At 35.8% G+C, this 23,415-nt stretch overlaps 1 protein-coding gene across 14 annotated transcripts in view; it reads left to right on the forward strand.

Moving 5' to 3' along the window:
* The window catches only part of CEP128 (centrosomal protein 128), a 449,960-nt gene that overhangs the window by 385,001 nt on the left and 41,544 nt on the right, over positions 1 to 23,415 (forward strand). For all 14 annotated transcript variants that reach the window (XM_021941917.2, XM_021941915.2, XM_021941920.2 and 11 more), the window contains one exon: positions 985 to 1,008. In XM_021941917.2, coding sequence (XP_021797609.2) covers positions 985 to 1,008 — 24 coding nt within the window. The remainder of the gene's footprint in view (positions 1 to 984; positions 1,009 to 23,415) is intronic.

Below are 23,415 nucleotides of genomic sequence, written 5' to 3' on the forward strand. Positions count from 1 at the left end.
CACGCAGCACCACACCTGGCTATTTTTTTAATTTTTAGTAGAGACGGTGTTTCACCAGGTTTTCCAGGCTGGTCTTGAACTCCTGGCCTCCTGTGATCTGTCCACCTGAGCCTCCCAAAGTGCTGAAATTACAGGCGTGAGTCATTGCACCCGTCCTCCTCCAGTTCTTAAAATGAGAGAAAACAAAGACAAATGGCCTCGGTCCTCCTTAAAAAGGATGATTTTTCATTTTGTTAAATCTTCACACTCTGCTTTGTCTCAGATTCAGTCTTTAGTTGGTAAAGACTTCCTGTTTATAGATGTCATCTCTGGAAAGACTTGAGAATACAACTATGGAGTTGAGAATACAAACATTTTCTTAATCATTTAACTTTTGATGCACTGTTATCAATGACCCCTTTTAAAGCCAATCATATAAACATTCTAAGATGCTGTAGACAATGAAGGCCTATCTGGGCTCAGGATTGGCTGCATGTGCCATATCTTTCTGATTTATTTTCCTGCCTTGTTTTCAATAATGATTTACTCATTTATTTTAATTGATGAAGATATGTCTGAATTTCACCTTGTTGTGGAGACCACCTTTTTCACTGTATACCTAATTAAGAGCTAAAATATGTGCTTAATTCCTTGTCTATATCACTACTCTTGTCTAGTTGTGATTCATATAATCAAATCTAACATTTTATATCCTTGTAAATAATCTTACCATTGCAAAAGTGGTAAGATCTATTCCTTTCATTGAATTGTAGTATTTACTCTTAAACCCTATAGTCCTAACACTAAATGAGATGAAAAAAGGTACAGTCATTCTTTGATGACTGTTTTTCTGTTATAGAGATCATTCTGAGTAGTTCTCATTTTTTACATTTTTAAAAAAATTATTAATAATAGACGGTAAATAGAATACCTGTAAATTAAGTAAACTTGAAACAATTTTTAACAGCCTTCGTTTTATAATTATATATTATGCTTTCTTTGCAGGACCGTGTAATTGCATTAGAAACGGTAAGTTGGGGCATTTTCTTTCTCCTTGTATCAGAATTACTGCTGTCTCCTGTTGTGGATTTCAGAGCACACCAAAGGAAGCAGTTTCAGAAATCATTTCTAGAACTACATCTAAGATGTCAAAGGGGAAAACAAACTAAACTGTATCTAAAAGGTATTTGGATATAGACTTTGAAATGAAAAAAATTAAATAAAAATGTGAGCATACTTAAATGGTCACATCTTTCAGTACTTCTTCATGTCAAGATGTACTAATTTATGAAAAATATATCAAATATAGTCAATACTTGGTGTATTTTTTACTGTATTTCACAATCACTAAAAGGATTGGTTGGTAAAGAGATCAGGTTGCTATTTATTCTTTCATGTCTAAGATTTTAACATTCTTGGTTTTTATAAACATTATTTTCACCCACCAATGTCACAAAAAGAATAATGAAAGCATGCCAGCTTTTTCTGAATAATCTTACTTGTAGGAATGTACTATTAAGAAATAACTTTTCAAGCTCATAGATGTAAAGACTACATGCATACAATATTCATTGAAAAATTATTTTTGGCCGGGCGCAGTGGCTCACGCCCATAATCCCAGCACTTTGGGAGACTGAGGCAGGCGGATCACTTGAGGTCAGCAGTTCGAGACCAGCCTGGCCAACGTGATGAAACCCCGTCTCTACTAAAAGTACAAAAATTAGCTGGGCATGGTGGGGAGCACCTGTAATCTCAGCTACTCGGGAGGCTGAAGCAGGAGAATTGCTTGAACCCAGGAGGTGGAGATTGCAGTGAGCCGCGATCACACCACTGCACTCCAGTGCAACAGTGCAAGACTCTGTCTCAAAAAAAAAAAAAAAAAAAGTAAAGGAAAACCAACTTATTGTCGATAAAATTATGGTTCTGTAGTGTATGGAATTTTCACCCAACATGCCACAGTGGTTATGCAAAGGTTTATAATATTAAATGGAAAAAATTTCAAGATATAAAATTGTGTATATTTTAATGATGACATATAGGCATATAAAAAAAGAATGGAAGAGAGTAAGCAAAACTCACAACAGTGATAAGTTGCACAAGAATTATAGGTTTTAGTTTTATTCCTTTCTGTTTTTCAAGTATTTAATGAAATACTATGCAGCCATAAAAAGTCAGGTTTTCAAAAAAGTAAATATTACCATGCTAATATATGAAAAAGTGATATATAAAGATATGTAAAGAGTGATAAAAATATTAAATTTGCATATTTTACATTTAAAAAGACTAAGAAAATACATAAAATATTAGAAGTATCTTAGTAGTGGTGATATTTTTTTCTTTTTATATTTTTAACAAGCAGGAAAAAATTTAGATAATAAGGTTAATAAAAAATGAAATGTTTATTTGTCAGTATGAAGAGAGGAAAGATGGTTATGGACCACATTTCAGTAATAGGCAAGCAAGTGATTTTGATTGATGGTGTCCAGACCCTATGGATAAATAACTTCTTCCTGAGATTTAAATGGGCCATTTAGAAAGTACACTATTCTCAGTTTCAGTATGATGACATTGTTGGTGAATAAAATGTTTAGTGTTCTTCCATATATATTTTACTTACCCTTAGAAAGTGACTTGCCAACAGAATTTGGCCTGCGAATTAAATGCTATTTAAAAAAATCTGAAGAAAACCATAATTGTTGAGTTTGAAGACCTGGATTTGGTGTACAAAATGCCGCTTATGCAACATCTAGCAGATGACTTCTTTCTTGTTTTCTTCATCTGTAAAATGGTTGTGATTAAAATTATTTTATCAGGTTGCTTTAAGAATTAAGAGAGAAAATACATGTGAAAATATTTAGAACCAAACAAATGTTATCGTTACCATTATGTGATTGCTTGTTACTTCTTATTTCATCATTTGAATTCTACCTGTATACCATGCAAAACTGAAAATTATATCAGCAACAATGACTATTTGTATTTGTTAATATTTTTTATCTAACCTCTTCACTAACAAAGTACATAGGAATAGAATCATAAATGTCCTATCATAAAGGTTCCCATAAGAATAAAGGTAAAAATAAAAAGTCATCATGGGAAAAATAAAATTGATTAAATGGACTAGGTTTTAAACAGCAGTAGTTTTTTGATAGTTTCAATTTGAAATAATTATAAATAAAACCATAAAAATTAAAATGCTTAGTAATAATGTTAATGATCAAATATTATGAAGTCCTTTGATTTCATATGACATTTTAAGGGACAGATTTTAATGAACTTGGTAGACTATTCAACTGATAAAATACTTTATAGTTCATAAAATCAAATATGCTGAAAGCTATCTCAAGATCATTTATTATTCTCTCCCAAGTCAGCGCTTAAAACTTAGAAAAATGTTGTTGGTCCATATTTGGTTGAGTTGTTATTAACAGTACTGAAGGTGTTGCATGTAGGGCATGTATCATGGTGTTATCAATCTGCAAATGTTTGAAATTTCACCATTCCGTTAGGAGTATTTACAGTAGATTGATTTTAGCAGTCCAGTAGTTACAATACCTGAAAAGAAGATCATCTTTTCATCATAATAAGAAACTTGATTTAGCTTGCCACCTAAGCATCTATCTGCTTAGGTCACAGTCCCATGCCCATTTTTCCCTGTCTTCCTCAACTTTTCCCTCTCTTTCTTTAATAGCAGGTAAGCTCCTTGGATTAGAAACTGCATTTTATTTGCAAATGCATTGCCAGGGTCTGTCAAAAATGTTTGATATATAGTAGACAATCAATAAACATTTGTAGAATGAAAGAATGACTGTCAAACTGCAAGTATCTCAACTTCACATCAGACTGTACTTAGGAATAAACAGCATTGGTCCAATAGTTGTGAGAAATTCCCCAGAAGCATGGCAATATATTCTTTATTTCCTAGAATTCCTGGTCAATACTATATTCTATTTGGTGTTTCACAGAAGCTCTAACCATCTTCACTAAATTTTAATGTAAATTTTACTGGGATGGAACCACCTTCAGCCAAAATAGAATGGCTTGATTCCCTAAATAAAGCTAAGTGATTATATGGGGAAAAAAAAAAACCTTGATTGAGAGCCCCAGCTCATGGGCCAAGGATGGGACTCAGCAGTGGAAATGTATTGGGCTCAATATGAGGCAGTGTGTTGATGCCAAGGAAGAAAAAAGGAAAGTAAATTGTGATCAGTGCCTTCAAGGAATTTGTACTCTAATTAGGTAAAGAAGACACATTCATTTAAATGAATTAATGATGAAAGATAACAACAACAACAAAAAAATACAGTCCATGAATGAAAAAGATAATGCATTTCAGAAGCTATTTTTGAAGAAAAGATAATTGTAAAGAAAACTGAGGCATCATTGTGATCTGGGTTCATTGTGAAAATGATAGATTTTGCAGTTTGAGGACATGATAAGGAGCTTAAATTTATTTCTGAAATATGAAGAATCAGTAGTCAGGTAGAAAGAGCCAGAGAAGACCTTTCATATTGGGGATGTAATCAAAGTCTAAGGCAGTAATAAACAAAAGGGTTTGTTAAAAGGATTTTCTAAGGTAAAGTCATGACTCCCATACACATATAAAATTAACTTGTAACAAATGTGTTTATTTAACTCATTAATTAATGAGGGAATGAACAAGAAGTTACAAATGACTTAAAGGAGCATTTAAACAACCACACATATATAGGCACTACAGAGTGCTGAAATGTATTTTCAATAAAGGCAAAATTGACTTCTTCTACAATGAGGAAGGAAAATCAATGGAACCCTACCAGACAAAATTTATTGTCTGTGAACAAAAATTATTTGTATTGTTATCAGTTATCTGCAACTCATAAAGTTATAAATAACTCAAAGATGGTGAGAGCACAGAGATCCCACAGAATCAGAAAACCCAGACAGGTGTGCTAGGCAGAAACTAGGTCTTCACTGAAGATACCTAGTAAGTTTCTGTTCCATTTCAAAGCCTTTTCACATTTTTTCCCTGTAGGTTCATAGGAGATAATGTGTAGAGAGATAGATAACAGTTTGAGAGAGTAAGAGGGGTCATTCTGGTGTTCCGAAATACAAAGCAAGCAGTTTAGACTTGACTTTTTTATATCAGAGTTTTATATCTTTTACATCAGGGATCTTTTATAACAGAATCTAAATAGGTCCTTCCCAAATGTTAGTTCATACTGGTCAGTACTAGTTATTGAAACATTCTGTTGGGAAGGATTTTTTTCTGGTTGCTTTTCCGGAGAGAGAGCTGTGATCACCTTACATTTTCTGCCATCTGCATTACAAGGTTGGGAGGTAGAAAGTGGGAGCATAGGTATTACGCCAATAGGCTGCCATTGGTGGCTTTTAATGAGGGATCGTGGTGCGGTGGATGGGGTCTATAAATGTAGTGACAGTGTGCAGGACGGTGTGGAATAGTAAGAGACTGCAAGCGCGAAGAGGGAAAGTACACATTGGAGGGAATCCAGCCTTAGAAATGTGCTTGGAAAATTAGGAGTAGGGACAGTTTGGTGCCAGAGCAGAGTGCATGCAAAGGCAAAGTGCGTACCCTTGTTTAGAGAAAGGAACTAGCAACCTTAGTAAGTGGGAGGTCATGGGGGAAAAGAAAATATAGACACTACAGTAAGGGTCCTTTCAGGAAGTGAAAGGGATTGTAAGGCAATTCACTTTGGTGATATAAATGCAGTTTTTCATATTACCCTTTAAATGTGTCTTTATTTTCATTTCCATTAATACCATGATAATGTTGATTCTCATACCTTTGTATTAGTTAAAGTCGGAGAAACACCCAATATAATAGTGGGTTAAGTAACATAAAAATTAATTTATCTCATGTGCTAATCCGAACATAAGCTATCCATTGGCAGGTGGTGTCCCCATGGTGTTAGAACGCTACGTTCCTTCTGTCTTTTTGTTCCTTCTGTCTTTTGCACCACGATCCTCAATATGTTGCTGCTCTGTCCTCATTATCCAATGCATATGCCACCTCTTGCCCTTATATTTGCATACTAACTAGAAAATGAAGGAAAGGGAGGGCATGTAACTCTTATTGGAAACTGAAAATAGTGGAAACTGGAAGTTGCACATACCATTTCTGTTCATATCCATGGACCAGAACTTAATAACATAGTCATATCTAGCTCTAAGATTCAAAAAAATAACCATATAGACCATAGGCTTTTAGAAATTACAAAGCAAACTTTTAAACAATTCACAGGTCAAAAAATGTAGGGTAAATTTTGTATAGAACTGAATGATTAAAATATTAATGTGTTAAAATATATGGGATATAGTAGTAGTGTTATCTATGATGAAATGTAAAGACTTTAGTGCTTATGTTAAAAAACAAGGGATAAAAATTAATGAGCTTATCACCCAACCTAAGATATTAAAAGGAAATTAAAAGAGTAAAACCTAAAGAAAACACAAGAAGGGAAAAAATAAAGACTGAAAATTAATGAAATAGGAAAAAAACATGCAATAGACAGGGCTAACAAAGTGAAGTCTGTTTGACCAACGAATCATAGTAAAAAAGACCATTGTCCATTATGATTGGAAAAAAAGGATATAACTACAGGTCTTGGAGAATTTAACCACATAGCAAAGTATTCTGAATAATTTTCTCATTATAAATTAGAGAAATTCCTAGGAAAATGTAATTTTCAAAAATGAAGAAGAAATAGCATGACTAAATTTTTTAAAAATAATTTTAATCAACTATTTTTAGTCAATTAAAATTTAGTCAGAAAAGGGCTACCAAACCCAAATAATTTTATACATAAGTTCTACCAAATGTCCTAGGGGCAGATAATTTCAGTTTTACAAAACTCTTCCAGAGACTAGAAAAAGAGGGAACATGCCCAATTTATATCCTGAGTCAGCAGAGCATTCGTGCTACAACCAAGCATAAGAATAAGTAAGGGAATGTAGACCCTTAGTCATTAACACAAATGCAAAAATTTATACAAAAGATTAGCGAAATAGATTTAGAAATGTTTAAAAAGAATAACTCATCATGAACAAGTTGAGTTTGTTCCAGCAGTTCAGTTGAGTCAAACAAGTTGATTTAACATTAGAAAATTAATTAATGTAATTTATAGCATAGTGACAGATTAGGGAGAAATAAAATTTGAAAAGGCCATCCCCATAAATGAATAAGAAGCATTGATTCCACCACCACCACCACCATCATCATCATCATAAACCTTCTATTAAACTAAGAATAGAGGGAAACTTTCTTAATCTCATAAAGGTCATATGGAAAAAAGTCTATGGGTAAATCACCTTAGCACTGAAATGCTGACATCCTCCTCTCTGACCAGGAACCAAGGATGTGCTGTTCCACAGCTTCTGTTAGACACTGTGCAGATGGTCCTAGCCAGTGCAGTAAAATTGATATTTGCAAATACTGTTATTGTTTATATAAAATGCCCAAGGAATTCATAGTTAAATTATGAAAAAATATAGAGTTTATCAATTTCTTTGATTAAAAAACAGTATATTTTACTTCTAACTCCAAGCAACAATTACTAAGAAAATGTAATGAACACTATACCAATGCAAACGTAACAAAAAATTTGAAGTACATAAGAGAAAAAAAACTTTAAAAAGAGTCACAAGTGTTTTATAGAGAAGACACTCTAGCCAAGAAATTTCTGAAGAACAAGGTAAGCGGGGGGGTTTCTTAAACATATATCAAAATGTATTAAAACTATGGAAATTAAGATAGTGTTGTCTTGGCAAAGGAATATATAAGTTGGTCAGTGTAATTGAATAGAGAACCCAGAAACAGAAACACTTACATGTGGAAACCTGATGTCTGCCACAAATGGCATCACATATCGGCGGAGTAAGGATGAACTTTTCCATAGATGGTATTAAAAATATTAAACTGAACCTCTATCTCATATCAGATGCAAAAATGTATTGTTCTCACTCATAAGTGGGAGTTGAACATGAGAACACATTTACACAGGGAGCAAACATCACACACCGGGGCATGTCGGTGGGGTGGGGGTAAGGGAAGGAGGAGAGCATTAGGACAAATACCTAATGCATGTGGGGCTTAAAACCTAAATGACAGATTGATGGGTGCAGCAAACCACCACAGCACATGTATACCTGTGTAACACACCTGCACGTTCTGCATATGTATCCCAGAACTTAAAGTATAATTTAAAAAGACAGAAAGAAAGAAAACCAAAATGTGAATGGCAAACCATAAGATTTTTAGAACAAAAAAAAATTGTTGAATATTTTCATAACCCTGGCACTGAAGGAGATTTCTGAAGAAAAAAAAAAAAGGCAAACGAGGCATGGAAATAACGGATCATATAAAAGAAGTGACTCAAGTTACCATGTTAAAATTAAGAACTTCTGTAAACCAAATAAAAATATGACATAAAAAGAGTGAAAAGCCACACATAGAATATATTTGTAGGAGATATAACTGACTACCAATTTGTGTCCAAATCTTATTGCCTAAAAAACAATTAGAAAAAGATATCCAAGCTTTTAAAAGGGACAAAAGAAGGTCAAAGGGCGTAAGCAAGCATCTCTATTGAAAAAGAAACATGCGAGAAGACATTTTTCATTAGCAATCAGGGAGACACTAATTAAAACCACCGATTGTCATTTTCTTTAAACTGTATGTATATATTTTATTTATAATTTTGTATCAATGACATATGTCACCAAAAAAAATTTAAAAACTAAAGGGAATTGAAACATGTTAGTATAACTTTTTAAAAGCTTTTTACTGCAAAATGATTAATGCTGACCCCAACAGGAATGTTCAAAGACAGCTGGTAAATAACAGCATGTTCTAACTGGGGTGGCATAACCCTGGGAGTATACAGAGATCTTCCAAGAGGTAGTCAGGCACAAATAGTTTTAAGAGAATTGGCTTACAGTTTTTTGTTTTTGTTTTTGTTTTTGAGATGGAGTTTCACTCTGTTACCCAGGCTGGGGGTGCAGTGGCGCCATCTCGGCTCACTGCAACCTCCCTTTCCCGCATTCAAACAATTCTCCTGCCTCAGCCTCCCAAGTAGCTGGAATTACAGGTGCCTACCGCCACGCCCAGCTAACTGAGAATTGGTTTTTATAGCTTCAGTTTCTAGATACACTTTCTCCTAAAATGACTCTGCTTTGAAAGGCCATCGTACCTTTCATAATTGACTTTCTCCCACTTTATTTAAAAAAAAAAAAAAAAAAAAAAAAAAACAGGCCTACTTCTCACCCATCCTGAGTTCCATGAGGCAAATTCCCCCAGACATTTTAAGGTGCCAAGCAAAGGGGTAATTTAAGATTTCTGTGCCTGCTGGCCTTCTTTAATCAAGGCCCCAAGGTAAGACTTCTTATCCTTAGTTGCACATATATTTTTGTTAAGAACAAAGAGCTGTATTTGACACATGGGATACTGGGGTTGAGGTGTGCTGAATTAGATATATTCTGTTTATTGGGGAGGGAGGTGAAGACATTTTTATTTAATAACCTCACCTCTTCCACTACTCTACTATAATCAAAGGATGTATAGCTCCAGAAATCAAAGCTAAGAGAGTGTTGATAAGAAATCATTAAAGGCAGCAGTGTCTTATTTCATCCAGGTGACAAACTCTAGCAGAGCTCCATGCTTTACCTATTTATCTGTTTTAGAATTGTGATTCAAAAGTGAGACAGTTTTCACAAGGACACTCATTAACACCATTCCATTTAATTGAGAAATGAAGTCAGACCCTTTTTGTACCATAAAGCAAGCGTGATTTGGCTGATTGGTTTGACAGCGAGGACTGGCTTTGCCAATCTGTAGGTCTGGGGTTTATATGGAACCATATGTAATGCTAAGATAAAATAAATATATCAAAAATATTACACTAATAGAATAGTGTTAAAGTTAGCAAGATTTTTATTTGTCTCAGCCCTTCCTGTATATGTTCAGTTAAACAAAAGAAAAACAGTTACATGATAAATCTTGACAAATAAAGCCTTTTTGGCATACCTTCGAGAAATAGGAAGTAAATGGTCTAAATAACTGCATTATAGTCCTTTGGTAAGTCAGGCGGTTTCTCATTCTTTGCTTTCAACAAAGTAAAAGAGAACTTCGTAGGGCTGATAGCTTATTAAAATTAATTTTGATGACAGATCACTATGTAATATTTACCATAAGAGTAGGAAAACATTCAAGAATTGAGTAACATTGTTATAACAAAACTTTCATTCTCATGTACTTTTTATGTGAACAAGATTTGTGATTAAATCTATAGAAATAATAGGAATAGAAATGAAATGAAACCCTGTCTTATTCAAACAAAAATTAACATTCAGCTAGGGTTATGTGAACTAACTCAGTGTGGGAGAAGAGGAAGCTATATTTATTCCATTAAGAGATATACTTTTTGGAAGCTTTGGATTTTTTTTTTTTTACATTTCACATTTAATAATTTTTCTCAAAATTTATAATATACCTAATATTAATTATAATGCTAATCCAGTCTATAAAAATGTATAACATAGAGCTTTATGGTCTCAGAAAATTTTAAAAACTACTTTTTTTCTCTATGTTTATATATATACATTGTTACAGAGAAGGATGAAGTACAGCAAAATGATAAAAACACTTATGGACATAAATATATTTTATATTAGTATAAACTGAAGGGAAAAAAGGAACAGAAAAAAAAATCTCTTTTAACAATGGTCATATTTATTTCATAAGTGGATAAATGGTGGCAACAAATTGCTGAGTTATTTAAAGTTTACTAGATATGTTTATATTATTTATATGAATGAGTTTTATTTGAAAACGTCATTCTTTACAATATTGCAAGAAAATGTCATCCTTTGCAACTACTTAAGCTTATGGTTAAAAACATTTAGATAACTTAAAAACGTGTGTGTGAGAGAGATACATAGCTTTAAAACTTAATTTTGAAAACCATTGACTTAGAGCAAATGTGTAATTAGTAGTTGCAATTAGTCAGCATTTAATCAGCTTCCCAAATACTTAAAGAAATCTTATCTCCCTTATTTTCAAAATATACTTACAGAGCTAACACAACTTAAAATGGGGTAAATCCTAACCTAAAGCTGTATAGGGAAAAATATATACTCATATGCCTATATTGAGAAATGTTACAAAACACTGGAAAACTCTTGAAATACGACTTTTCTTTTAAAAACACTGTAAAGTCTGAAGCTTATCTCTGAAAGATTCATTGAACACATTAGCTGAGCTTCACATTAGCTGAGCTTCAAGATTAGGTGTCCAAGATTATAAGAAGATGCCCATGTGTCTATGGAACTTACAGACTAAGTAATGTCATAGATACTTACTTCACCTGTCTGTGTTGGAGTAGACAATTGCTGTTGGAGTTTTGTTTGTTTGTTTTTTGTTTTTTTTTTTTTGAGACGGAGTCTCGCTGTGTCGCCCAGGCTGGAGTGCAGTGGCGCGATTTCGGCTCACTGCAAGCTCCGCCTCCCGGGTTCACGCCATTCTCCTGCCTCAGCCTCCCGAGTAGCTGGGACTACAGGCGCCGCCACCAAGCCCGGCTAGTTTTTTGTATTTTTTTTTAGTAGATAATTTTTTTCCCTTTTTACCCTGGATCTAACACTAATTGTGCTTCATCCTACTGCATGTGCAAATCACTCTACAGGCACTGCAGTTGAAGAGCCATCACTCTTTGTTAGGACACTAAATTGTGCTCTAGGGCACTTAAGAATATATAGACCCAAATAAGTTAGAGTACTTACTAAAGTGCCACTGTTAAACTCAGGAAACAACTGACTTGATAATGTAGATCTGGCCAAATAACTGTTAATTATTTGCAATGCCTCTCTTAAGTATTTGTAAGAATCTTGAAGCTAAGGAAAACTTGCCTTTATCTCTTTACAAAGCCAGAACTTGCTGCTTTAAAACCAAAGATCAAGCTAGGTTCATTTTTGGTTTTGCCAAGGCTATGAGCCTCTCATTGAAGTTGCCTGAAAGGTTCAGTCCAATTGGCTTTACACCAAATAAAACGCAGTGTGCTCTGTTACAGTTTTGACCCAGAATCAGGTGAATCCCAGCAGTTTTGGCTGAGCTACATTGTAAAATTTTGGATTTGTTCAGACTTGACACTTCCTGGGAACCCATTCAAACTGAAACCGGAAAAAGGTTTTGCACAAACCCTGTCCTAGCCCGTTCTGCCAAGTTTCCCACTGCTCTAATGTTGGTCTACCTTCTGTATATTCGCATCGAGGGCAAACGGAAATATCCTCATGAATCTCTCATGAGGGATCTTGGGTGAAACAATCTAGACATTCTCCTTTCTCCACCCTGTCCCAAAATACACAGCCCATATTCTATGTTAGTCAGTATTAAGCTATGTACGTTTTCCAGTATTGGGGATATCTTCAAAGGGTTAAGCTTCTGAAACATGATTGTTTATGGTCAAATGTAGAAAATACTGCTAAAACAAGTGGGCTGTTTATGCAGAGTTACAACCTTGTGGCAGAAGGTGATGACCAACTTAAAAAATGTGAGGCTTCTTTCAGCCTGTAAAAATGGTTTTCTACAGCCCTGTCAAATGTTTCATAAACATGATGACATAGGAAAGGTATCACTGAGAAATTACATAATGAATGCAACTTCACCAGCAGATGAATTTAGTATTATTGAATTGCTCAGCGTTTGGAGGTCAGTCTGACCTCGTCGTATTTGATGCTGATAAGTAGTCATACTGCCTTTCTAACTTCCTTGCTTGATAATGTGTTTTATAGGCCTTTTCTAAACAATATTAAGAACAATGCATTCTCTTGGTAAAAGCTCTTGCTTTATATTGTAAAGATAATATGAATGTATATTGTAAAGCACAATGGCAGTATCTTTCTGTAAAATACAACACATGTAAGAAATGCTTTCTGCTCTCTTTAAGAAGCCTATCTGGGTGAAATCTCAGAGTAATGATAGTATATTTGATATTTTTTTAAGATCCTAACTTAACTATAAAACAAGATATTTGTATTACACTCACAATATATAGTAGGTGAGAATAGTATATTTTATATACATTTTAAATAGTCTTTAATGAAAATCTGATATGGAGAATTTGCATTTTGTGCATCTAATTTTAACAAATTCCCTTCAGTCTTTAGCTGAAAATTATTATATGACTAGTTTTAAATGATGGAAAGTGATATGATAAAAAATAGTATCTGATTATTAGTCGGAAAATCTAGATACTGGTCATGTCTCCACCATAGCCAGGCACATGACCCTGGCCAAATTATTTAACCTTTCTGAATTTCAATTATTATTTTTCATGATTGGGCTGGACTAGATCATCTTTAAAAGTTTCTTTCCCAGCAGGGTGCAGTGGCTCACACCTGTAATCCCAGCACTTTGGAAGGCCGAGGAGGGTGAATCACCTGAGGTCAGGGGTTCGAGACTAGCCTGGCTAACATGATGAAACCACGTTTCTACTAAAAGTACAAAAAATTAGCTGGGTGTGGTGGCGTGCGCCTGTAATCCCAGCTACTCAGGAGACTGAGGCGGGAGAATCATTTGAACCTGAGAGGCGGAGGTTGCAGTGAGCTGAGATCACGCCATTGCACTCTAGCTTGGGCAACAAGAGAGAAGCTCCATCTCAGAAAAACAAAACAAAACAAAATTCCTCTCCCTAGTAGACTTTAGTCTAATATAGGAGGAATTAAAAATCTGGGGTCTTCACAAAATTTCTATGTTGCCAATAGTTACTATCAAACAACTTACCCTAGTTTAATCATATTATATTATGTATGAGTTATTAAGTCCCTACCATGTCTCAACACTGTCGTAAAGCATACAGCGGACAAGGTTCCTGCTGCCACGGTTCTCACATTTTAGATAATGTTAGAACTCAACGCTAGAAATCCTGGTCAAAACCCCTCACACTATTCAAGAGAAGTCTAGAGGCCAAAGGAGTTTATGATTTTCTAAATGTGACAAAACTAGGGCTAAAATTCAGATGTCCTGATTAGCAACACAGCATTCTTTCTATTCCACATCCTCCACTTGTGACTGGTGAGAGTAATGAAGATATGGGTAAGGAACGCTTTGCAAGTATCTACTAAATGATACAAAGTGAAGAGGAAGAACATGTGCAATCAAATCCCATATTTACCTTGAGCAGGGTAAGAAGAAATAGGGTATGGACATTTTTGGACCATATTTAAAATTGTCATAATATGCCCTAAGCTCATTGGTAAATGGAGTTTCATGAAACAACTTTGATCTAGTTTTCCTCCTTTTGAATGTTGAAGAGTTGGCCTGCCCCCAGATTGCATTCCTAGTTATGTCTTGAGCTTTGTCAGTGATATTAAACACCTCAGTTGACCTTTTTTTATGCATCTGCATAACAGCTGTAATACCACTTACACAAGATTTTATAAGGTTTGTTTAGAGCTTTTATTAAACTTTGATCTCAGATGAAAGGCTGGAGAGTGTATAAATTGTTCTATTAGCACTATTAATATAAATACCCAAAGTGTTCTCTTGTTAATTATTTAACACTAGTATATGATTTCATCCTATCATATGCCCCAATTATATTATATTTGAACATCAAATAGTAAAAGGCCAAACTGTCAAAACAGCCTGTCCCTCATTGTTCTCTGTAGGCTCACTTCTTAATTATTTTGCTAGCTGGTCTTCCGTAAGTGATTTTCTGGAGCTTTTGCAATGTTTTTCTCTCCTCGCATCTCACTGCTACCTATGCTTTCTATCCACAGCAAAGGCCTTGACATGGTTGGTTGATTGCTGTCAGGCATTAACCATATAGTGGCTTTAGAAAGCCACTGAAACATAGATAGACTCACTGAGTTAAAATGTTTGGATTCTGTGAAGTACTTCCTTTACATCTTCTTTTCCAAGAACTTCTGATTTTCGTTTTAACACTTTCTAACTCAAACCTCATTTTTCTGTGAAAGATTTCAAAGCTCCTACTTCTCTATTAGTTTTTGCTTGAAGAAGAGTACGTTGGTTCCAAAAGTGTAGGAATTAAGTGACAGGGTAAGGCAAAAGCCTGGTGCTCTCCAACTCTGGTGGATGGGAGTTAGAAGACCTGGTTGTGAATTCTGGCTTTTTCACATGGGCGATTCACTTAACCTCTCCAAGCCTGTTTTCTATTATCTAGGAAATGGGCCTAATTTTTATCCTGCATGTGTCATAGGTTTGCTCAGAAGGTCAGATGAGATAATGGATGGGAAAGTCCTTTTCTAAATTTTAAAAACAATCCTCCCTGATGTATGCATTACCTTTACCAGTCACAAGAGCAGTGTGTGGACTGGAAAGGTTTTGCTCGTTAATCAGGACATTTGCATTCTGTCCTAGTATTGCCACTCTGGTTATGTGCCTTGGCACTCTGTGTTATATTAATTTTACCTCCAAAATTCAGTGCAGTTATTTTACGTGTGGGCTGTAAGAAATTTAGATTTAGAGTTCTTATTTAATAACTCCAGTAATTTTAGTTTGACACACCCTCACCCCCAGATTCAGTTGACCCAGGGTAGGACCAAGTATTTTTTAAAGCTTGCCAGATGATTGTAATGTACAGCTATGGCTGAGAATCACTGATTTATGCCATCTTCAACATGTCCTTCAAGAATGTGCCTTTAGTGTGTCCCCTAAAACCTGGTGTTACTCTGCTTTCCTGTCTATTGGATTTTGTCCTACTCAGTTTCACAGACTTAATTTCATGTCTTTTCTACTGATAGTATCATGTCTTCTCTCCCCAGGATTTTTTCTTTTTAATCTATTGAAACAACAGTTGTAAGATTCTTTCTCACACATTTTCCATAACTGTCCAAGGATCTAGGGAGCTTAATTTTAGCCTTTTGTTAACATTAAAATTTGTCGGAATTATCTTCAAGGACCAGTTTGCTCAGTCCTGAACTCGCCAAATGACAAATTCTCTTATTTTAACAAATTACAATAAATGGACTGATTTACAAAACCATTATATTTGGAAACTATATAAACAGTTAAAAACAAATTAGTGGTTGTTTTTTATTTTTATGGTAAATCAGTGTAATTGCTGATATGTTAGGATTATGTAAACTGCCCCTCTCATCTTCCTTTTCTAATTTTTCCTCTTACTACTCGTGTTAATCCTTTGTTGCATCACACTCATTGCCTTTCGTTCATTTCTCCATTAAACATGTGATAACCAACTTCTCCATGCAATGGACTGAGTAGGAAGCGTGGTTCCTTCTTATAGGCACTGCACTGGAGGGTGGCATGGGACAAGTACTTCTTGTTTGAAGTTCTGTCAGACTCCACAGAAGTGGTTTGGGCAGACTCACAGGGAGGAGAAACTTGAGACTAAGAGGATGAAGAGGACTCTGAGAATGATGGTAAAAGGTTGAGAGCTTTTCAAAGGTAGTTTACTTCTCAGTCTACCATCAGGGTCAATTGAACCCAATCTTGGTTTTTAAATTTTTTTTAAGTGTTGATTTTTTAAAAAAACTTTTATCCTTTTTAAAAAGATCTTCTATGAAGACACAAATAGAGATTTTCCTTATTTTTAAAATAGAGTAAGTCCCATTCTGTCTTGCAGATACATAATAGATCTTGGTGATCTCATAGTCTTGAAGTATTTTACTATTTTATCATTTTGGAAATTATTTTCTCATTATTCATCAATTGTTTCTAACTGTGCTAGAAAGAACTAAAATAATATGAAAATAGAGGAATTATGGAATCACACAGAAGGATGTTAGAGTCAATGAACTAAATAATCCCTATTACATAATACTTCATATTTTTATTGTATTGCCCAAAGTATATCCGTGAGGGTCTGAGATTTTGCCCAACTTGCAAGCTGGCAAGTTAGGTAGACCCTTTGGGAGATTATTAGGTTTAGATGAGGTCATGAGGATGGAGCCTGCATGACGGAATTAGTGCCCATATAAGAGGCAAAAGATACTAGAGAGATGGTCTCTCTCCTGACTATGTGAGGACACCTCAAAAAGGTGGCTGTCTACATAAGCTAGGAAGCAGGTGTTCACCAGACATAAGATCTGCCAGAGCCTTTGTCTTGGACTTCCCAGCCTCCAGAACTATGAGAACAAAATGTTTGTTGTTTACCCACCCACTCTGTGGTATTCTTATTACTTATTTTATTACTTAGCAACCAAACTAAGACAGTCCCTATGTTTAAGAGTTTTCGATTTAATGGGGAAAAAAAAGATGGCTAATGAAAAATTATGATATAATGTACATGTTTATTTCTATTGACCTATTTTCATTCAGAAACCCAAAGAATGTTCTTGAGCTGAATCTGGTCAACTTTAGCAGAATGAAGTCTGGCATAGAGATGTTGTAGATTTCATTTGCACGTAGTATGTTCTAGTAAATGCTTGCTGAGTACAAGAAAGACTGGATGCCGTATCCAGTTCTGTTAATAAGCTTTTGTGAAATCCTGCCTAATTTTCAGAGTATTGCATGTTTTCTAGAGTTTTCATAGCACACTTGAAATGTCCAAAGTTGTGTGGTTTTGGCTACTTTTAGTTACTAATGTGTACTAAGGCCGCAGGACTTATTCGTTTTAGTTGAATATGTAAAATGAAGTAGGGGAGGGGGCTTGAGTTCAAAACTTGAAATTGTTTTGGCAAGACCAGCTCTTTTTCCTACTTACCACCAGCCACAAAGCTTCATTGTTGTCCAGTTGCATGAATGCATGGCTTTCATTTGGGCAGGGTGGGGAAGGACTTTCTAGCTATTGGAGTTTCAGGAAAACAATTGGTGTGGCGAATCTTAGATGAATGTGTTCACCAAATAACATTGTCAGCTGTATTGTATCCACTGGTTTTCATGATCCATTTTTCTCAGCCAGTGGTTGAAAATTCAGCACCAGGCCAACTTCAAAAATACATACATGTGCTCACATGTACTCCGTATGTACCCTCTTAATACCCTTTGTTCAGCCATTTAGGACATAGCCTAATAGAGCATCTCAATCATACTTAAAGTTAACCTTTAACATTAGCTGTTTAGATGAATTGTTTGTCAAAATAGATTGCTCTAACTTCAGATTATTGGTACTTTTAACTAAGTATCGTTTGGTAGTGAGGATTCTTTGAGATAGTGCAGCTGGATTTTTGAAGGTTTTAAAATATACCTAATAGTCTCCGCTTCTGTCTGCTTTGGCAGCAGTCGCCAGGGAAACACTTTGCTACAAGAGCCAGAAGAGTGTTTCTGAGTGTTCAAAAAAGGATTAATTATGAAAGTAAACTTTAAAAATATAGGCATAGTTGATCTTACTTCTTTTTGGAATAAATCTCAATGCCGCAATGATAAAAATAAAATACATTGCTGGATTTCTATTTAGATCTGATCTGCCTGTCACAAGAAACTCATCCATATAGGGGGATTAGCTGTTCACATGGTCTTTCAACATCCAAGCGCTGTGTGTGAAGTAATGGAAAATGATTAATTTATTTTGTCATTCTCTTTGAGAACACAGGACATCTCTAAAAAAGAAAATAGCCCTTTATTTTGAGAACATAGAAGATTAAGTATGTTTACCTCACCAAGGTGCTTTTAAATAAATCAACCTGGGCCCTACCTCAGCCAGAACAATGATCATTCCTAATCAGAGCTCTTTATCAGGACCCTCTGCTCCAGGTTAAATATGGAAGAGACAAATGTGATTACCTGTTTGAGAGTGACTTGAGGACTTGGGGCCAGGGCTTTGCAGGATTCAGGGAAATGATTAGCATTTCTCAGTATCTGCCCTGTATGGGGTGTCCCCATCATTGTCCCTCAGGGCTAAGCTCTGTCGACTCATCCATAGGAAGCACATTGCTCTTCAGAGCACTCACACCTGTGCCACGTTATTAGGTCCACAGAAGACTTGGTTCTCATCTTCCTCTCTTTAACTCATGGGGAACTTTACTGTCCCCTCATTCTTCTTTCAGTTCTATTTTTTGTTTTTATTATTTCTTTAATTTTGAGTCTGTTGAGAAATATTCTCTGTCCCTCAAAGATAGTCAATTTTTAAATTCTACATTTAAAATATAATCTTGCAATATTTTTCTTGCCACAATATTTCTAAGTTCTAAATGTATCTTTGTGTATGTTTATTATAAGAAGGTTTTCTTTAATAAAACTGAAATTTATTTGTGTGTGATACCAAGTACTCAGCACTGGCAATATAGGTAAAAATATCATCCTCCCTTTAAGGAATTTGCAGAGACAAGTAAACACACATTACAAAATAATTACACACAGGATGGGAGGTACATATACACACAGGAAATACTAAGGATGGGCACCTAACCCAGAGTTTAGAGGAAAGGCTCACAGAATAATAACTAGTATTATCACTGCAGTAATAGCTAACATTTATTGAGTGCTTACCACATGCCAAGCCCTGCTCTAAGCACTTTACATGTGTTAATGTATTTGATCCTTACAACAACTCTGCAAAATTAGGAAACTGAGTCCCACTGTAGAGGGATCAGGAACTTTTCTATAGACACATAGCCAGTAGGTGACTAACCCAGGGTTTAAACTCAGGTAGACTGCCTCAAGAGCCCAAGCTCTTAACTATCATGTTAGAGGAGGCAGTGACCAAGCCCAATCTTGCAGGAGAATCAGTGAGCTAATTTAAGCATTGTATAGAGAACATTACAGACAGACCTTCATGTATAAAGTCACGATGGCATAGAAGCTTTCAAGAGAGAAGCAAAAGTATGGAGTAACATTTGTGGCAATAAAACCAGAAGCTAATCAGCAGTATTTAGATAAGGGGAAAATTGTGAGATCTTTTTTTTTTTTTTTTCAAGTTAGGCCCATTATAAGGTGAAAAAAATGTAAAGCAAGTTCATTACCTACTTTTGGAAGCATCTTTTCTAAAAATACACCATGACAAATATTTGGAGTTGGTAATTTCATGGGGTAAACACCCGAGGAAACAAAAATGTCTTTTTTCCTGTTTTTTTTTTTTTTTAATTTTTTTATTTTTTTTTTAAACACAGTCATTAGCTTCACTTTCTGCCATAGAAGGGTGAAGCTTTTTCCACCCCATAGGTATTCTTGGGTAACTATTAACCCCAAGAACCCCATATCTACTTTTTTCCTTAGTTTGCTTTCTCTTTATAAAATCTTTGTTTCTCCATACTCTTTCCAGCCTTTTAAGCTTAAAAAGCAGATCCTAACCTGCTATAGGAAGAAGTTAATGCTACAGTGGACTATGGCTGCTGCCAAAAAGGTTATTAGAGATGTTCAGATCCTATTTTCCCATTTCCTGACTTAGAAACTGAGAACCATGGGTTAAATTGTTTGCCCAAGTTCATACAACTGGCAATGTCAAAGCTGAGCTATAACCTTGTATCTCCTGATTTCTTCTTATCAATGATCTTTTTTACTACGTTTTGCTGCCTGTCCTTAATCAGAAGGATACCACAAATAAAAACATTAGAGAAAACATTTTGTGGACATACATGACATTTTCAGAAGTTTACAGACAAAATGCACGCTCTTGGGGTGAGAGAGTGTTTTTGGTAAATCAAGAGCATTTGGTATGGCACCATTGGCCTTCTGGGGATTCTGCCTATTCTCCCTGTAAATTTTTCGCAGAGCTCTATGCAAAGGACACCCTGAGGTGGGTCTCAGAGTTTCTGCTACTGTTCAGCAAGTTCACAGCCTAAGAGTAAGATGCCCATCTTCCCCTCACACAGCACTCCCAAACTCCACAAGACCTTCTCCTGGTTAGGGGTGAGGGGCTAGCAGTCTGCTCTCCAAACGACATCCTCATATTTATTTAGAGAGTAAATAAGAGGATGTCACTCCTCTGCTCAAACCCTCAAAAGACCTTCCATCTCAATAAGGATTAAATACAGAATTTTAACTGTGGCCAAAAAGGCTCTAAAAGCTCTTGCCCCAGACATCTTTGGACTCACCTGGCAGTGAGCTCGTACTTGGCCACACCAGACTCTTCACTATTCATTCCTGCAAAGTGCCAGACAGGTGCCCTCCTTAGGGCCTTGGCCCTGAGTTTATCCTTATTGGGGGAACCCATCCCCAATATTTCAATGGAGGTTCTTTCTATTTTCCATAAGTGTTGGCTGGCTGAGAAATAAAGAGAGACAATATAAAGAGAGGAATTTTACAGCTGGGCTGCTGGGGGTGACATCACAATTCGGTAGGACCATGATGCCCCCTGAGCCTCAGATCAGCAAGTTTTTATTAAGGGTTTCAAAAGGGGAGGGGAGTGTAAGAACAGGGAGTAGGTACAAAGATCACATGCTTCAAAGGGCAAAAAGCAGAACTGCTAATAAAGGTCTAACAAAGATCACATGCTTTTGAGGGAACAGGACAAAGGGAAAAAGCAGAACCACTGTTAAGGGTCTATGTTCAGCGGTGCACATATTGTCTTGATAAACATCTTAAACAACAGAAAACAGGGTTCGAGAGCAGAGAACCGCTCTGACCCCAAATTTACCAGGGTGGAGTTTTTCCCCACGCTAGTAAGCCTGAGGGTACTGCAGGAGACCAGGGCGTATCTCAGCCCTTATCTCAACTGCACAAGACAGGCATTCCCAGAGCGGTGTTTATAAACCTTCCCCCAGGAATACATTCCTTCCCCAGGGTATTAATATTAATATTCCTTGCTAGGAAAAGAACTTAGCAATATCTCTTCTATTTGCACGTCTGTTTGTAGGCTCCCTTCAAGAAGAAAAATATGGCTCTTTTTGCCCAACCCCGCAGACACTCAGACCTTATGGTTGTCTTCCCATGTTCCCTAAAAATTGCTGTTATTCTGTTCTTTTTCAAGGTGCACTGATTTCACATTGTTCAAACACATGTTTTACAATCAATATGTACAGTTAACACAGTTATCACAGTGTCCTGAGGTGACGTACATCCTCAGCTTACGAAGATAACAGGATTCAGAGATTATTAAGTAAAGACAGGCATAAGAAATTATAAAAGTATTATTTGGGAACTGATAAATGTCCATGAAATCTTCACAATTTATGTTCCTCTGCTGCGGCTCCAGCCGGTCCCTCCATTTGGGGACCCTGACCTCCCACAACATATCCTGTCCCCATTGCTTTCCTCTAGCAATGCTCATGACTCCGTCTGCTCCAAAACCATTGTATCAGAGAGGCTGTCACAGACCACTGTGTCTAAAATAAAAACCCTGTCACTCACTACCACTTTACCCTGCTTTACACTTCTTCAGAGTGTTTATGACATCACATTTTATGAACATGTTAGTTTCTCTCCCATTTCTGTTCTTGAGGACAGAGAGTTTTTACCTTTTCACTGCTAGAACAGTGAGGCCTTCAGTAAGTATTTGCAGACTGAATACATGTGAAAACCTTTCCTTCATCGAATAATATTCATTCATTTGTTTATGTAGCATTTGCTGAATACCTCTCCTGGGTCAGGCACTTTGGTGGAATGCTGGGGACAGACATTCCCTACCCTCATAATGTTTATTGCCCACTGCTGGTGCAAGCATTAATCGGTCACACAAATGAATATAGTATTAGTACTCCAATAAGTGTTACCAAAGTGAGGCTCATGATGCAATGGAGAGATTGTTTCACAGTATCAGAGAAAGCCGGGGAGCCTTCCCTGAAGAAGGGATGACTAAGCTGACATATGAAAGAAAATAAAAGTTAACCAGTTCACTTAGGATTTGTGCTTTTCATTAGATGCAAATTCTACATTTAAAAACATAATGAAGTGGAGTTGATGATATGCATGCTGAATTAGGTAAGGGAACGTGTTTTAATGTAAGTAATGTACTTCGAAATGCACCCCAAAAATAAGTTGGATTGAAGGATAGAGTGATGGATAGATAGATGGATTGATATATGATAAAGCAAATATAAAACATAATGTTAACAGTTGAATCTAGGTGGTGGGTATACGGGTGAGCTCTGTAAATTTCTTTCACATTTCCTGTATGCTTGAAGATGCTCATAGCATTGTGGGGAAAAATGTTAACCAGATAAGGAAACTGGAGGGAACATTCTCCATGGAAGGCACAGTATGTACAAAAGTAATTTATGTGCTATTACACTTCTATTACTTTAACATCTTAGATGATGTCTGTAGAATAGTAAATGCATTTCTAAATATTAGATATAGTTTTAATTAAGTTTGGCTTGCTTTTGCTTTGTGCTCTGTTGACTAGCTTTTATTAGCTCTAATTTTAGATTGTCACTGACCTCTTCACCTTTTAGAAGTTACTAGAGTTGATGGTACCTCAGTGATTCAGCTTTAAAAACAAAAATCTGCTTTGAAAAGTACTTGACACTTTTCAGTGCACATTTACATTCACTCTCCTACTTGTGACTATCACAAGTAAGTACTTGATAGTCACAAGTAGGAGAGTGAATGTGAATGTATTATTCTGTGAGTGTAGAATAATAAAGACC

Source organism: Papio anubis, chromosome 7, assembly GCF_008728515.1.
Source record: "Papio anubis isolate 15944 chromosome 7, Panubis1.0, whole genome shotgun sequence".
Classification (NCBI taxonomy): domain Eukaryota; kingdom Metazoa; phylum Chordata; class Mammalia; order Primates; family Cercopithecidae; genus Papio; species Papio anubis.